Source organism: Phragmites australis, chromosome 3 (assembly GCF_958298935.1).
Source record: "Phragmites australis chromosome 3, lpPhrAust1.1, whole genome shotgun sequence".
Classification (NCBI taxonomy): Eukaryota; Viridiplantae; Streptophyta; class Magnoliopsida; order Poales; family Poaceae; genus Phragmites; species Phragmites australis.
The window spans coordinates 42,184,119-42,201,179 of record NC_084923.1 but is presented as its reverse complement, the minus strand read 5'-3'; the positions used below and the strand labels follow the sequence as shown (position 1 = coordinate 42,201,179).

The 17,061-nt window shown below is 44.0% G+C and overlaps 3 protein-coding genes across 6 annotated transcripts; 1 reads left to right on the top strand and 2 right to left on the bottom strand.

The window, feature by feature from the left end:
- Nucleotides 1-990: 990 nt before the first annotated feature.
- On the top strand, nucleotides 991-7,566 carry LOC133913163 (probable phosphoribosylformylglycinamidine synthase, chloroplastic/mitochondrial). 2 transcript variants are annotated; one of them, XM_062356230.1, is made up of 4 exons: nucleotides 991-1,242; nucleotides 2,535-2,600; nucleotides 2,696-6,891; nucleotides 7,340-7,566. In XM_062356230.1, exons 2-3 carry the CDS (start codon nucleotides 2,535-2,537, stop codon nucleotides 6,884-6,886), a joined length of 4,257 nt encoding a protein of 1,418 aa, XP_062212214.1. In that variant the 5' UTR covers nucleotides 991-1,242; the 3' UTR covers nucleotides 6,887-6,891; nucleotides 7,340-7,566. The 2 variants fall into 2 exon arrangements, with proteins under 2 accessions (XP_062212214.1, XP_062212213.1); XM_062356229.1 differs by having other exon boundaries at nucleotides 2,498-2,600.
- Nucleotides 7,567-8,384: 818 nt separating this feature from the next.
- Nucleotides 8,385-12,721, bottom strand: LOC133913162 (GPN-loop GTPase 3-like). 3 transcript variants are annotated; one of them, XM_062356228.1, is made up of 10 exons: nucleotides 12,390-12,721; nucleotides 11,841-12,005; nucleotides 11,685-11,766; nucleotides 11,135-11,220; nucleotides 10,714-10,817; nucleotides 10,503-10,633; nucleotides 10,330-10,423; nucleotides 9,338-9,393; nucleotide 9,289; nucleotides 8,385-8,723 (listed from the first exon to the last, which is right to left on the bottom strand). In XM_062356228.1, the coding sequence occupies exons 2-10, from the start codon at nucleotides 11,989-11,991 to the stop codon at nucleotides 8,598-8,600; spliced, it is 831 nt and encodes a 276-aa protein (XP_062212212.1). In that variant the 5' UTR covers nucleotides 11,992-12,005; nucleotides 12,390-12,721; the 3' UTR covers nucleotides 8,385-8,597. The 3 variants fall into 3 exon arrangements, with proteins under 3 accessions (XP_062212212.1, XP_062212210.1, XP_062212211.1); XM_062356226.1 differs by lacking the exon at nucleotide 9,289 and having other exon boundaries at nucleotides 12,390-12,717; XM_062356227.1 differs by lacking the exon at nucleotide 9,289 and having other exon boundaries at nucleotides 11,841-11,932; nucleotides 12,390-12,716.
- Nucleotides 12,722-15,290: 2,569 nt separating this feature from the next.
- On the bottom strand, nucleotides 15,291-15,807 carry LOC133911218 (uncharacterized). The gene has a single exon (XM_062353423.1). The coding sequence runs from the start codon at nucleotides 15,742-15,744 to the stop codon at nucleotides 15,394-15,396; it is 351 nt and encodes a 116-aa protein (XP_062209407.1). The 5' UTR covers nucleotides 15,745-15,807; the 3' UTR covers nucleotides 15,291-15,393.
- Nucleotides 15,808-17,061: the final 1,254 nt, after the last annotated feature.

The window sequence follows — 17,061 nt, the reverse complement described above, 5'->3', positions numbered from 1 at the left end:
TATGGACTAAACTACTTGGCCAAAAATTATGAAATAGGACTTCGTGAAAAGGTTTTCAAGTCCTCTACAAGTTTCTCAGTTAGACCAAAAATTAATTTGGCTTCTAACTGGACGAAAATCTAAATCCTAGTCGAATTGCACAAACTACGTTAAACGGAACGGGCAGGAACGATCAATTTAATGATTCCTAACGAAACATTGCCACTAATCGACCATCACATGAACAATTAAACCATAGAACATAGCAAAACAGAGGAAAAACAAGGATTCAATACATAAAATATAGAAAAATAGAATTGAAATGGATCCTCCTCCCTCTACCTTATTTGTTTTCTCTTTTTCCCCTTCTTCTTCTCTTCCTCAGTCTCTTCATTTTCCCTTTGCAGTAGTAGCAACAGGAGGAAGGGGACACAGGGAGCAGAAGGAGGCGTGCACAGGGGGAGAGGTGGACGGGGTGGTGGCCAAGGGGAAAGTGAGCACAAGGGGGAGGAGATCCAAGGTGGAGTTGGGCAGGGGAGGTGATCGACTAGGATTTCAAAAATCATAACTCCGCGATCTGAACTCCAAACCGGGCATTTGAGTAGTTAAACAGATTCGTTTCGACGAGTCCTACACATACATGGTCTCCGATCATCCATCTAAGTGATGGATAAAAAATCAACTTTTTGCCCTCTTTCTCTTCCTGGTCAATTTTTTTTACGTATTCTTAAGTAGAAAGCACATTTTCTCCTTCGTACTGCTCCCGCAACTAGATCTTTTGTAAATTTTTATTATGAGAGGGTGGTAGACGTCTATTTTTATAAATCTTTATATCGGGAGTCTATTTATTTAATATTTTAAGTTAGAAAATATAAAAATAAAAAAACTCACGATTGGCGTGGCAGCAGCCGACGACGCTTTCGGCTCCACCCAACCGTGCGGCGGTGCGGCCATTCCGGTGAGGCCCGGCCCAACTGAGTGGCATTAGGGCGCGTGCACAAGGAAAGCCCCTCTCCTTTCCTTCCCTTTTATCCTCCCCCCTCCCCCTCGCGCTCGCGGCGGCGCGTGCGTCCTGTCCTCCCGGCTCCCCCGCACGTTTGTCTCAAAAGCATCGCGCCGTCAGCGAACACTCCCCGCCTCGGCCGGAGCGGAGCGCGCCGACCACCTCCAAGGAGTTCTCTCCTCGTGGCCGTCGTCTTTGTCTTCGTTCCCCGCTCGGCTTGGACTGTAGTGGGCGCGGGTTGGATTCTTCGTCTTTCGTTGGTAAGGAACCCTATCTTCCTTGGATGGGCTGTTCTTCCCAATACTTAGTTGTGGTCCGAGAGCAGTCAAATCTAAATCCAAAACTCCATTATCCGATCCATCCAATTCCTTTCGGATTCGTTTACTGCGTGATGGAGTGAGTTGTGAGTACTAGATTACCAGTAGCAGTAAGTCTATTTTGCAGTTTTTTCAAGGTTCAGCTACTGATCAAAGCTTCTTGGAGTGATAATTAGTGTCGACGTTAGTGTCCACTGGTTCCGACAGCTTGATATCTGAAACTGGGATATTTTGAGCCATGTGTCGCTGTCGTGAGGCCAACACTCCCGTCACTTGTGTGCAACTCGGCTGACCGATAATATATGTAGTATCTCTGGGAACATCTATTGATTGGCAACTTGCATGTGCACAGCTATACTAGTTGGTAAATTTTGTTCTTGGCTTTACAGGGCTGTTTACCATAGCAACTGCGTGTTACAAAAATTGCAAGATAAGTAGAAGCATCACATGAATAATCGCGAACATCACATGAATAATCGCGAACACCCCTGAAAATAATAACAATGGTGACCCACTTTCTTTTGATTGAATCAGCAGATTTTGTATCGCTGTTTTGAAGGAATAATCTGTGTTGGTAGCACTTTTTGTATTATAGTGCTCACATTTTCAAGAGAAGGGCATCTTAGTTTTTCAAGATCGAACTTACCTATAAAGCACAGTGAACTTGTAAAACGAGTTTATTCTTTATCATGTTTGTATTCTTTTTTTTATGCAAATGGCAGGAGCACTTCCTTTCATTAAGGAAAAACAAATTTAAGTTTACAGTCAGCTACGGTAGTAGCCAATTACAGAGAAAAACACTGTTACAAGCTGGTGCGTGAATGGAAACTACTAAAAAAAAAAATTTGAAAAACATGTTGTATAAGGCTTCGGTGCTGCAAATCGTGCAACTCCACTTGGTGCTACAGATGTAGTAATTTGTTTGTACATCTTACTTCACTTGAGAAACCAGTTTTGCATAAGTTTGTTGGCAGTACTACCTTCCTGACATTTGAAATAACAGCACCATAACCTTTGAGCTCACAAATAAAATTGATGAGCTGTAGATGAAACATTGAAAAAAATACTGTTATTTCACTATTTTTTTGTCTTCTTTGCTTCACCATGCTCAATTTCTGTGAACACATATATCTTTGCACTAATTTCTAAGTATACTATAGAATCAATGGAACACTGATTCCTGATCCATATGGTGCAGATTTTCCCTTTTATTGATATAAATACTCGGATTTCAGATGGCGTCACCTGGTGAAATGACGGCTAGCAATCTGTTACGCATCCAAGGTTTACCTGGGAATATGGTATGCAACCTATGAAATAGCGCAGCTGTGACTTGACTTTTCTATTTTTGCTGTCACTACTCACTATTGTGTTCTTATGTTTATTCTCTATATAGGGAAAAAGATATGGTTTCATTGCTGCCAGAAGTTTTAGATCGAGAAGGTTGCAAATGGCTCAACACTGCTTTCATCAACAGCATCTTTGTTGGCCAAGTATTCAAAGAGTTACAGTTCCTAATATCCCATTGCTGCCTGCTCCTTGTGCCATTGCATCCAAGGGGTTTGACAGTCCATTGGTTGAGAAATCTGATACTGAAATAGATGTTGGAATTATACACTTGTATCGTAAACCATTTCTTCAAGAAAGTGAGACCATGGAGTTGCTCAGGAAAGTGAAGGCAAAGGTTTCTGCTAATATTGTTGATATCATGACAGAGCAGTGCTTCAACATTCAATTGGACAATCTACTAACGCCTGAGAAGCTCACAACACTTCATTGGCTCTTAGCAGAAACTTATGAACCTGAGAAGTTACAAACAGGGAGCTTTTTGGAGGAGGAAGTCTCTAAAAGTTCTCATGCTGTCATTGTTGAGGTTGGTCCCCGGATGACGTTTTCAACAGCATTCTCGACCAATGCTGTCTCAATTTGCAAATCTCTCTCATTGGTGGAAGTGACTCGTCTGGAGAGGTCAAGAAGATACCTTTTGCGCCTTGAGCCTGGTAGCAACCCACTTGATGAAAGTCAACTCAGTGAGTTTGCTGCTTTGGTTCATGATAGAATGACGGAGTGTGTTTATCGCAACAAGCTCACATCATTTCAGTCAGATATAGTTCCTGAACCCGTCTGTGTTATACCGGTCATTGAAAGAGGGAAAGAAGCATTGGAGGAAATAAATGTGAAGATGGGGCTTGCTTTCGATGAACAAGATATTGACTACTATACCCACCTCTTCAGAGATGATATCAAACGCAACCCAACCACTGTGGAACTTTTTGATATTGCACAATCCAATAGTGAACATAGCAGGCATTGGTTTTTTAATGGAAAGCTTGTAGTAGGTGGAGAAGCCATGCCAAAAACTTTGTTCCAGTTAGTGAAGAGTCCCCTGAAGGCCAACCCCAATAACTCAGTCATTGGATTCAAGGATAACTCAAGTGCAATAAAAGGATTTCCAGTAAACCATCTACGTCCAACGATTCCGGGTTCCACTTCACCATTATCCATTATGATGCGTGAACTTGACATTTTATTCACAGCAGAAACCCATAATTTCCCATGTGCTGTGGCACCTTACCCAGGAGCCGAGACAGGTGCAGGTGGTCGTATAAGAGACACACATGCCACTGGAAAGGGTTCTTTTGTTGTTGCTTCCACTGCCGGTTATTGTGTTGGTAATCTTCGGATTGACCATTCCTATGCACCCTGGGAGGATCCATCCTTTTCATACCCTGTAAATTTGGCCCCTCCTTTGCAAATTCTTATTGATGCTAGTGACGGTGCGTCTGACTATGGGAACAAGTTTGGTGAGCCTCTAATTCAGGGATATACCAGAAATTTCGGCATGAGGTTGCTAAATGGGGAGCGGCGTGAATGGCTGAAACCAATAATGTTCAGTGGAGCAATTGGACAAATTGATCATGCACATATATCAAAGGGTGATCCAGAAATTGGCATGTTAGTAGTGAAGATTGGTGGTCCAGCATACAGAATCGGTATGGGTGGTGGTGCTGCTTCAAGTATGGTTAGTGGCCAGAATGATGCAGAGCTTGATTTCAATGCAGTGCAGCGTGGAGATGCTGAGATGGCACAGAAATTGTATCGCGTGGTTAGGGCATGTGCAGAAATGGGAGAGAGCAATCCCATAATCAGCATTCATGATCAGGGAGCAGGAGGAAATTGCAATGTTGTGAAAGAAATAATCTATCCTAAGGGTGCTGAAATTGATATCCGTTCGATTGTTGTTGGTGATCATACGCTGTCGGTCTTGGAGATATGGGGTGCTGAGTATCAGGAACAAGATGCTCTACTAGTGAAACCTGAGAGCAGAAGCCTGTTGGAGTCGCTTTGTGAAAGGGAAAGGGTTTCAATGGCTGTCATTGGGAAAATTGATGGCTGTGGAAAGATTGTTTTGATTGATAGTGCTGCTGTGGAGCATGCCAAGTTGAATGGCCTCCCTCCTCCAACCCCTGTTGAAGAACTTGAGCTTGAAAAAGTTCTAGGAGATATGCCTCAAAAGACCTTTGAATTCAAGCGAGTTTCTCAAGCCACCGAGCCTTTGGACATTGCACCTGGGGTAACACTAATGGATGCTCTAAAGCGAGTATTGAGGCTCCCCTCTGTATGTTCAAAGCGTTTCTTGACCACAAAGGTTGACAGGTGTGTGACAGGTCTTGTTGCACAACAGCAGACAGTTGGGCCTCTCCAACTTCCGCTTGCTGATGTGGCTGTGATTGCACAGACGTACACAGACCTAACAGGTGGTGCTTGCAGCATTGGAGAACAACCAATAAAGGGTTTGCTTAATCCTAAGGCCATGGCCAGACTTGCTGTTGGGGAGGCCCTGACTAATCTGGTTTGGGCTAAGGTTACATCGCTTGCTGATATCAAAGCAAGTGGGAATTGGATGTACGCAGCAAAGCTTGATGGAGAAGGTGCAGATATGTATGATGCAGCTGTTGCATTAGCTGATTGCATGATTGAACTTGGTATTGCAATAGATGGGGGAAAAGACAGTCTTTCCATGGCAGCTCAATGTGATGGTGAGGTTGTCAAGGCTCCCGGAAATCTGGTCATCAGTACTTACGTGACATGTCCTGATGTAACATTGACAGTAACCCCTGATTTGAAGCTCGGTAAGGATGGAGTTCTGCTGCACATTGACCTTGCTAAAGGAAAGCGCCGGCTTGGTGGTTCTGCTCTTGCTCAGGCATTTGATCAAATTGGAAATGACTGTCCGGACATTGATGATGTTTCCTACTTGAAGAAAATTTTTGAGGCCATTCAGGAATTGCTCAGCCAACGTCTTATTTCAGCAGGCCATGACATAAGTGATGGTGGTCTTATTGTGAGTGTTCTTGAGATGGCATTTGCTGGTAATTGTGGTATTAACCTGGACATAGACTTGGGAAATAGAAACCTTCTTGAAGCACTCTTTGCGGAGGAGCTTGGCCTTGTTATTGAAGTGCACTCGAAATATCTCAGTGTCGTGAAACAAAAGCTTGAAGCAGCTTGCATTTCCACTAATGTAATTGGAAAAGTTACTACATCACCAGAAATAGAAGTTCATGTTGATGGCAATCTGCATCTCAAGGAAAAAACCTCCGATCTCAGGGATCTCTGGGAGGAATTGAGCTTCCAGCTTGAGGAGCTACAACGTCTGAAGTCTTGTGTGAAACTTGAGAAAGAAGGACTGAAAAGCAGAACATCACCATCGTGGTCTCTGACTTTCACTCCAAAATTCACAGACGAGAAACTATTGATTGCATCCTCAAAACCGAAGGTTGCCATCATTCGTGAAGAAGGAAGCAATGGGGACAGGGAAATGGCTGCTGCATTCTATGCTGCTGGATTCGAACCATGGGATATCACAATGTCAGACCTCTTGGCAGGGAAGTCTTCTCTTGAGGAGTTCCGTGGGATTGCATTTGTTGGTGGTTTCAGCTATGCAGATGTGCTGGATTCAGCGAAAGGTTGGGCTGCATCAATCAGGTTCAACCAACCCCTCATACAACAATTCCAGGATTTCTACCATAGGCCAGACACATTCAGTCTTGGAGTATGCAATGGTTGTCAGCTCATGGCTCTTCTTGGATGGGTGCCAGGATCTGATGTTGGAGGTTCTCTTGGTACAGGTGGAGATATGTCCCAGCCGAGGTTTATTCACAATGAATCCGGCCGTTTCGAGTGCCGGTTTACCAGTGTGTCCATTGGGGATTCTCCTGCTATCATGTTCAATGGGATGGAAGGTTCTACCTTGGGTGTTTGGAGTGCTCATGGTGAGGGAAGAGCTTTCTTCCCAGATGAAAACGTTCTAGCTACTGTTGTGAAGTCTAATCTGGCTCCTGTGCGATATTGCGATGATGCTAATAACATTACTGAAACCTATCCCTTCAACCCCAATGGTTCTCCACTAGGCATTGCAGCCCTTTGCTCCCCTGATGGAAGGCACCTCGCTATGATGCCTCACCCTGAACGTTGCTTCATGATGTGGCAGTATCCATGGTATCCTAAGGAATGGCAGGTTGAGAAGAGTGGCCCCAGCCCTTGGCTACGGATGTTCCAGAATGCTCGAGAATGGTGCTCATAATACAGGTAGATCAAATTTATTTACTGCTTTCTGCTTCTGTTTGTGGCACTGTGAATTCAGTTTTCAACTTTACATATTTGTTTGCTGGTTAGTTTCATTTTAGTAGAACCGTGGCTTCCTAGAACACAGTACTCTGTTTGAACATTGGATTTATAAAGAAGCCGTGTGGTGGCAACTTTTCATCTAGATTTGCTGACTCAGTTGGTCTAGCTAACTGACAGCTACAAGTTAGCCAGACCATTAATTAGTTCAAAATGGATAACGCTGCTAGCTTTGTGTATGATCGGTAAAGTTTCTTGCACTTAGCACTTCAATTCTTGTTTATGATCTGCTATTTAACATTTTGTTCCAGCTGTTGGACTACAAACTTGCCTGTTTTGGTGCTCTATTTTTGCCTTTTGGCGCAGCGTGCCGGATCATGTTTACTAATTTCCAACTTTTATGATTGTGCAGGGCAGTTTCCGGCTGAGGGATTAGATAATCTCGGTGGGTACCAGCTCTTATTAATATGAATGTGGATGGTTTATGGCTGTATGACCCCATTCGGCAACTCGTGTGGCGGAATAATTGTATTCATCCTTCATATACATTGTCTAATAATCAAATGTTGAAAAGCTTAAATTTGAAGAATGGAAAACTGCCTGGTTTTCACAAGCCGGTCAAGGGCTGAGATTTGAATCCATGCCTTGCTGAGGGTTGCTGAATCCACAATGATTTTCATCGGTAGATTGAGTATCATACCATCATTTGTAGTCTTTGCATGCTAGAAGATTAAACGTATTTGTCTTGTGCCTTTTGAGTGATCACGCGCTAGATACCGCGCATGCGCTTCTAATCAAACGTATAGAATGCCTATTATGCTATCTGAATTCGTCGATGTTTATGCAATATAAGTCGTGATGCTGTCTGTCTGATGATGCATACATATGACCTCAAGTGCAACAAGTCATGATATGCATGTGACCTGGAAAATGTTGAATGCAGAAAGTATGTATGCATGAAATCTTGAGCAAAAATTATGTTGGTCGGTAGTTCGCTTATTTTCATGCTTTGCTAAGCTGCTTATCGTGAAAAAAGTGAACTATACTTTCTGGCTGGTTATTTCAGCTTTTTATATGACACGGCTGCAAGTATGAATAACATTCCAACAATTCAAGTGTGCGTGCCAGGTTATCAGAATCGCGAGTTCTAAACTACAGGTGCACGTCTGCTTACCTAGACCGATAAGCAAAGGGATCACTTCTTTGCGATTGTAGAACGGAATCGACTTGGGCACTTGGCATTAGACTCATCCCTTCTTAATCCTTTTAGACGAGACGCTTCCTAGTAATTGGTAGCAAATGAATCTAAGGCTTATTTGTGCAAGCCCAGTACGCAGCGTACGACTAAGGCTGTTCAGCAAATACTGCAACATTTAACTTGAATTTTGTTAACATTAGAGAAAGATATAGAATAAGACCATCAAGGCACACCTCATTCAGGTACTTCTCACATATGATGTCCCTCCCGGAAACTCCAGAATACGATATTCGAGTAGCAGCTAGTTGACAGCCACACAAGGAAAGCTAATTTACAGGAGCTTGAAGATAATAGTACTCTGCCTCGTTTGATCTACATATCAGGTAGGCATCATTGTCATCTCGCGATGCTTTTGCATGCGTGTACTTGAAAGCCTACCCCATAGACCAATGGGTTCGCTACAAGATACCAACTAGTTTGCACTTCCTATAGGATCAAATGACGAGTCGTCCTCCTCAGGATCTAAGTCCCTAACCTTCACATCCGCGTCTTCCCCATACTGGATGCAATTGTCGATGTATGATAGCACATATGTATACTGAAAAAAAAAGAACATGTGCTATTAGGAATACGGAAAGATAGTTCAAGAGACGTATGACATTTTGTATCTGAGGGTATCTTATATATCAAGCCATGCCATAGAAATGCACAAGAATCGGTAATACATTTCATTTCAAACGGGCCAAAAGCTTTTTTTAAATTTAATTAAAACCAGCCTATCCAACTTTCTGGCATTAGGATATGTTTAAGGCGTGGATGATAATCATAAGAGATTCCCACCATATCATAAGATTCGCGTTCTTGAAAATCGGCACTTCTCCAAATCCAGAAGACAGACAGGATTCTAGGATTATCCCTTTTTTTTAACTCATGCAGTGTCAAGTGTGCAACTACAACAGAAATTTTGAGGCGAGATGGAAATTTGTCTTCCACATAAATATGGTATATGAAATGTGCATCCATAGGCATGATCATAAAGTAGCATACCAAGGTGTCTCAGGAAAATTAAAGGGATAAAAGGTTCCATCAATCACTCAATTTATTAGAGTTTAATTGGCAATAAACTAAGAACCATAAAACTTAACCATGTAAATAGGCTTAACACTAAGATAATTACAAGGGCTAAGATTCTAGCAAAATAAACAGAATTACCTGCTCTCCTTTCTCAAGTCAAGTGGTATGAAATTCACCATGTTGTAATCATCAACCTACATGATGAAACTGAGGTTAACATTGCAGGCTGAGAACACCGAAAGAAAGTTGTAAAAAAAGCAAAGCAGAAAAGATTAAACATGGGATAAGTAGTATATTCATCTATAGTATAAGTAGCGCCACAAAATTTATTCAGACATGTACAAAGAAAACAAGAACTATAGTACATTCATCTATACAATATGTTGATGAGCATGCCAAGATGAATGTATCTGTCTCCTGTACCACTTTATATAAATGTTTCTGAGCCTTCTGCAAAGCCCCAAGAAACTGAACTACTTCGAATGGCTAATGCTATGCATTTTCTCAGATAATCATGAAGTTTCCATTGTAGTGCAGATGGACTTAATGAAAGCACTTAAAAATTCCACAGATAAAAAACTGAATTAGTATCGTTACTAGATAAAAAACCACAATCTGATTTTTTTCCCCCACACATCCCGATAATTCGTACAACGGTGTTTGCTGCCAGGTCTATCCACAAATTTGATCTACCTCAGCAGACCTCACAGCCAAACATCAATGTTGATAGAATGCTCCCCACTACCCTTTCATAAATTTAAATAAAACAAAGATGAGTAGCCCATGGTCCATTGCACCACAAATGAAATGCACCATATAACTAAAAGAAAAAGTTTAAGCATGTCAAAGCAGTTGTACAGTTGTAGTATGAAACGGCAAGATTCAAGCATAAACACCAAACAAGATTATCAGTGTCATGGCAATACATCATTAAACGAACATTAGAATCAAGCTGTACTACATCTGAGCAAATCTTAGCCTGGCAATCAATTCACATCAGGAGGATAAAATTCAATGAATGATTTAAATCGGGTTAATGACATCACTAAAGAACTCTAATTATATACCAACACATGCATGCTCCTACAGGATGGCATTTTACAGAATTTGTATGTTCATGGCGGGCATACCAGTTCAGCTAAACACTTGTTCAACTTGCCAAACTGAGGTGCCATCTGTCGATTCAGCTGTGACAGAAGAACCTGTGCATTTGGGTCCAGATACCTAGAAATATCAATATATTAATACAAAAAGCCAATTCAAGTTCTTGCAACTACGTAAAGAGGAAGGAAATAAAGCATACTCTTCTACATCTTTTTTGTTGGAGACCAGATCCATTTTTGAAAGAATGTTGATGTGAGGAAGTTCAAGCTGAATCATGGCAGAAAGAGAAGCCATGCAACCACTGGTATATTTTGTTACATCACTGACAAACTGGATCAAGAAAAACAACTCAAGTCAGGCTTGGGTTCAGTATCGTCTTTGTCAAGAAGAGTTCTATTAGTGATGCAAACCTGCGAATCAAGAAGGTATAAAGCGCAAACATTGAAATTTTTCCGTTTCAGATGTTCGACAAAGTTACGCAGAACTGGGACATGAGTGAAGAGTTCGATCTGGCCTGGAAAAACAGGAGACGGAACCTTGTTGACTTATTTCATGTGACGTTGACCACCTCTAAATATCTCAACTTTATCATGTATAGAATAGTATAAGAAAGAGGTAAAACTACACATTTGCATTGCTAAACACACTAGAGGTAACTCAAGGTGGTACTTTGTACACACTTAGTGAACAAGTATAATACACTAGCTATAATGATACTGATGATCGCTGGTTTTGTAAAGCCCATTTAAGTGGTAAGAATAGTATGTGAGATGAAACTGTGTAACTTGTAAAAAAACAATTAAAGCATGCAAACATGAATTGAGAATATACCAGGGCAATCGAAGACAAGATAGTCATCATCCAAATAGTTCTCTAACTGTTCATGCAACCAATCATCCAAACTGTCTTCAAGGTGTCTGAGCCTTTGTTAAGGAAACAACAACTGACAGTATAAGATCCTAACAAAATAAATTTCATGCCCATAAGAAATATTAATATCCTTCGCGAATTATATTGCCATGACTTAGGTAGTTTAATTCTTGGGCAATCCATCCCATAAAATTCATTGTCATATCAAGGAACATCCAATGATCACATGGCCACAATTTACATGCCTTTGAAGCCAGTATGTACTAAATCTTGAGCCTCAAGATAGTCATAGAACAATTTGCATTTGTAAAATGTACTACGAGACCAGTTTCTGCCCCCAACAGACAGATGTTGCATGCCCGACCTGGCGACCCACTAATCAGCAGTAATAAGGAATAAGATTGAACTGCAACAGCGACAAATTGCACATCATGTGCAGCAGGGGGTTAGTTCAGAACTACATAGCTTGGGAGACAACAATAAACAGATACAGTTTAAAACAACAGGATACTCCATACAATAGATAAGGCCACCATTTGGTCCCATCCCAAGCTCCTCCATAACATCATCCAATGATATGAGCTCCCTAATATCTACAAAGATGCCAAAAGGCCAATTAAGAACCATGTCTAAATTTGCACATGCAAAGCATAAAAAACATCGTTACCCGTATCTACAGGATAGTTGAAGCGCTCTGCAGCTGGATTGAGATTGACTAAATGAATTGTCCTGCCCATGGTCTCGCAATGGTCGTACAAACTGGAGCAGTATGTCGACGGCAGCATCAAGAACGGATTAGAACAAGCCACTCTCAGCATCTCCACAATGAAACCTTAACCAATGTGCAACAGGTATGAACACTTGCAGTAAACTTTTGCTAGTTCTCTTACATGTATATGTGTACCCATCCCACGAATCATGAAAAAAATTGAAAATGAACTAAACCACAGTAATAGAGCAGATGAAATCGCCCTACGTAGGAGATGACCCCCATTGGAGCAGCACTAAACTATATCCGATCAGAACATACAGAAATTAAAACGCAGTAGCACAAACAACACCGTCAGAGCCCCAATCGATCAGAGGAACGAACTAATTCGCACCGAACCCTAATCAGCGCCGACCGCCGGCGATCAAACCAAGCATCTCGCGACCACGGCAACCCCTCCGAGAAGTAGACGCAAAAGGAAGCAAGCGAGGAGTCGGGGACCCTCACCTTGCCGCTCCACGCGGGGCCGATAACGAGCTGCGCGTACCCCATGGCGGGGGAGCGAGCGACTCGGGGAGGGGTTTGGAGTAGGGTTTAGAGAGGGGGAGGCGGGGGTGCGGATCAGAGGAGGAGGGGATTGGGGGTGGTGGGGTTGGTTAGAAGGCGGAGGAGATGGCGGCGGCGAGGTAGGCGGCGCACCAGACGACGGCGGCGAGGATGGTGCTGATTAGGGCGGACAGAGCCATCGGCGTCTCGGCGGCTCGCTACATGAAATTACTAGGTTCGCGCGGTCGCTTTTGGTGGCTCTTGAGTCGGTTCTGATCGTTTAGTCGGGCTCGGCCCGTGTTGCTGGCTTGCGGCGTACGACTTTGCAAGTTGCTACGCGCCGCTTGTGTCAGTTTCTGGGTGCCCACTGCCCAGTGTACGAGGCAGGGATCACCCTTCTTTTCTTCTTCTCATCCATGGCCAAAGATTTCTCTTCAAAACTCAGATTTCTATCGTGAGAGATTTTTGTTTCTTTTAATATTTTAATAAATTTTTTTTTACGATTTCTGTTATGAAATGATTCTCAAAGTTACTATTTTTAGAACAGAAATATCTCTCCTTTCCTTTCGTAATTATGAGATTCTAAGTTTTTTTTTCTCACTCATTACGATACATATAAAATGTTCGTCTTTTTTATATTTTCTTCATATTTATAAGGGATACGTATCCTGACATTACCAGTGGAACCGGACACTCGAAAGAGGTCCTCCGATTGCCGGCCTACTGTTACTTCTATAAACAAATAAACATACGAAATAATTGTACAGGAACAACAGAAATATTTGAACCAAAGGGGGGTAACCAAAGGTCGAACGAGTCGAGTCGGACTATTCCCGCACCCAACCCGGTTATTAGCTGCGCTTCGGCGGCGGGGGGCAGACAGTGTGCGGGTTGTACGAGTGGCACGACGACCCGGCTCCGTCCGTGCCGGCCTCCTCCTTCGCAGCCAGAAACCGCCGCGCCAACTTTGAACGCAGCGGCGGCGCCCTCAACGCTCGCACCACCGCTCCGCTCCTCTGCCGCGACCGGGCGCCGTCCTCATCCCGTGAAGACGTCACTGCCGACGGCGGCGCCGCGCCATCTTCGGCGCTGCTTCTCGCGTCGTCCGCCATCTCCACGGATCGGTTTCCCGTCTCGGCGTCACTGCGGCGCGGCGCGGCCTCGTCGCGGTGAACCGTAGGCGGGGACGACGTCGGAACCCGCGGTTCCTCCGGCGATGGCCTCGAGCAGTCCGACACCTGAAAGAGGAGGTAGGCGGCGAGGAGCAACGGAAGGACCGCGTACGCGGGAAGTGCCATCTTTGCGTGCGCTGTTTGTCCTTGCGCGAAGTTTCAGCTGCCAACTCGAGCTGAGCTCTTGTCTGCAATGGCACCGTGTGAGCCCGCATCTAATAGAGCCGGGGAGCCGGCTGCATGGGAAGTTAAGAGAGCAACGCCATGGCAAGTGCGACGTAATTACGCCACGTGGAAATGTGCTCCATTGCAAAAACGGCGCAACTCGCGTGGACGGCGCCTTGGTACGGAAGTAAGTCCGAGTTAGCACTTACTAGCAGGTAACCTGGTGAGTGCCTGCCGATCCATGCAATTACGGCGGAAGGAAAAATTCCAATAGCTCTTACGGACGATGTGCTATTAGGACTATTTATTCGTGTTGAGATTTAGTTAAAGAGATAAATGAAAAAATTATGAGATAAATAAGAGAATCAATAAATTTATAAGTATTAGATAGAAAAGATAAACGAAATGAGATAATCCGTGTATCTACAGCTACATTGGAATTACCTTTCCCAATTTGGGTTCGGACTTTCAGGCATTCTTCCCCCCTTCTCGTCGCGTGACCAGCCTAAAGCTCCAGGCACCTCCGCTTCCTGGTAACTCCATGTGTCTGCTTTTTGTCGGTGGTTAATGCATGGATGGCTGCACGCCGTACATCATGTGCCAATCGCCAAACGTGTTGCCCAGCGTCAGTGCTGCATGAAAACTCCATGCAAAATCCGCTCGCGATATGGTAGTAATTGCCATGTACGTCTGCTCTTTAGAGAGCGATGTTTCCGTCTATCATCTGAGATGTGCACACATGGGGGTCCTTCAAACTGGTCAACCATGGCTGCAAATGTGGGTCCCTGATCAACTAGTGGATCAACCGGGGAGTGCTCTATAATTTGTCGTCGCTTGGTGCGGTCGTTTGTGGGCTTTGAGCCTTTGACACGCTCCCGGCCGTTTTCGTTGACATATGAGACGCTTTGCTGCGTGTGTGATGGTGCGAGTTCTGACTTGCGAGCTCCACAGCCAAAGCTACAATTTTTTTAAATCTCAGTACAACATGATACATGCATAAACTTATACCATAATACATATATACCTCACACAATACTTATGGAAAACCGGAGATGTAAAACTTGAAAATTGATAAAGGCATTACATGTGTCTCATTACCATCATCTATCAATGAAAGAAAATTTCGTTTTGGTAAAACACACCAGAAGCAAATAGGTAAGGGATAGATCATCTTCACTAACTGCACATACCAATGCTTGTTTCTCTCAGCCCACACTATTGACCAATGTACAAAGTTTGGTCCGATAGGATGAGGTGGTGTAATTTACATTTCTCTTTACGAATAAACGATTTTCAACACGGAAGCATTCAAGTTGCACGAAAACTTTTCATTCATCGTTCACTGTATATGATTTCATCATCTTTTTGCATAGTTTCTGATGCGATATCCTATAGATCCTAACAGGCGCAAACAGAACAGAACAGAACAGAAAGACTCGAACATGCCTATTCCAATCTGCCGCCTTACAGGTAGCTAGAGATAAATAGACAGATAAAACAATTGTACAGAAACTGGACCAGTAACGAAGGGAGTATCTGCATCAAACGATCACGAAAGAACCAATGAAACTGGACCAGAAAGAGACTACGACTGAGTATCAGACGTCCACATCCAGTCCGGTCAATCGTCAGTGCGGCGACGGCGGGGTGCAGTTGATGTGCACGTTGTTGGAGTGGCACGAGGGCCCGGCCGCCGAGTCCTCGCCGCCCTTGGTCCCCAGCAGAAGCCGCCGCGCAAGCTTCAACCGCGGCGCCGCTCCGCTCGCTGGCCCAACGCCATCGTTACCCACCGCCGCGCCATCGCCGTACGCTGCACGACCGGGAACCTCCTGCCCCCCCGTGATCGCCATGGTCTTCTTGTCGTGGCCGCGCGGTTCAGCGCCGTGCAGCGCCCAAGGCAACATCGCTGCGCGCTTGTAGACAAGGGCGACGCAGGCGAGAGCAAGCACGAGGAGCAACGCGTGCGTGCACCGTACCATCGGGTCAGGGTCGTTTCAGGTGAGGCGCCGCCCACGATAGATGATGTGAAGAATCTTATAATGCCAAAGAAAAAAAAAAGCTAGCTTAGCTTGTGATCGAGCTATACATGGACCTGTGAAAACGATGTAGGTGTCGCAGCTGGAACAGAACGAGGTGAGCTTTATAAGACGTAGACGTACACCAGTACACGTACGTACAAGGACGAAGTGACCGGGCAATGGCACGGAAAAGTGCTGCCATTTTCACCGAAGAGGCCCCCGGCGCCGATCGAGGCAGTGGAAAAAACTGAAATTCTCGCGCGAGGCAGTCCAAGCAAACTGCGACTTGGGCACCTGGAAATTGCGTACGTGCGTGTAGGCGTGTGGCATGTCTCACAGAGTAACATGTAACTTGTCGGTGGTTTGTTTATGTACGGCGCCTTCGATGGCATTCAGGCCGTCCATATATACGGATCTGTAGTGCCAATGTGCACTTTAGAGTGAAGATTCCCACGCGCCGAGTGAGTGGTTTGGTTGCTTCTATAGTTGGTGAACTGACTCGGATTGCCCTTGACTGCAGTACAGCCGCCGTATGAGTATGACTGCGACTTTCCGTGCTCATGCATGAAGCCAAACATGCAGTCCACCACTTCATGTACGGTAGTATTAGGGTATATTTAGTTCTTTTGTCCATTCTTGCCCACTAAATTTGCTTGGCAAGGTTAGCTAAGGTAAACCTTACTTAGAAGGAGAGTAAATTTAATTCTCTCGAAAGCAAAGAAAATCATTGTCAACCTTATCCAAATTCAAACCAAGTAAAATAACTAAATATAATCTGTTTCGTGCGAGCAACGATTGAAACGTCGAGAAATATGGGGAGAGCATCTGTGACTCTGTGTTAACCCATCTTCAGTCACTGACCTGGCAGAAAGAGGAGTGCGTTTTGATGGAGACAGAGAGCTTTTGTAGCCCAGCAACGCAGGCGTGGCAAAGGTCAGTTGGGAGCAGGCCTTACAAATTTGAATGTTTCCATGCTAGTAAGGCTTCGGAGTATGTAGATTTACCAACGTGTGAGTGGGTGTACACGTACACGTTGCGCGTGTGGTGGCGTGAGTATGGTGCAAAAGGGATTGTGCCCTCAAAATGTACTATCCCAAAAGAAAAACTTACAAGCAATTCGGAGAAAATTTCACAAATTGAGATCTGAAATTTCAATCAGAAATTCAAAGAGTTCTAGCATTAAAGAAAAACTTTCAACTCAACATTCTAGCCTTTCCCAACTTTCAAAAGTGAACCTTCACGTTATTTTTTTTATCGTGCTTGTACTGATGCATCTGC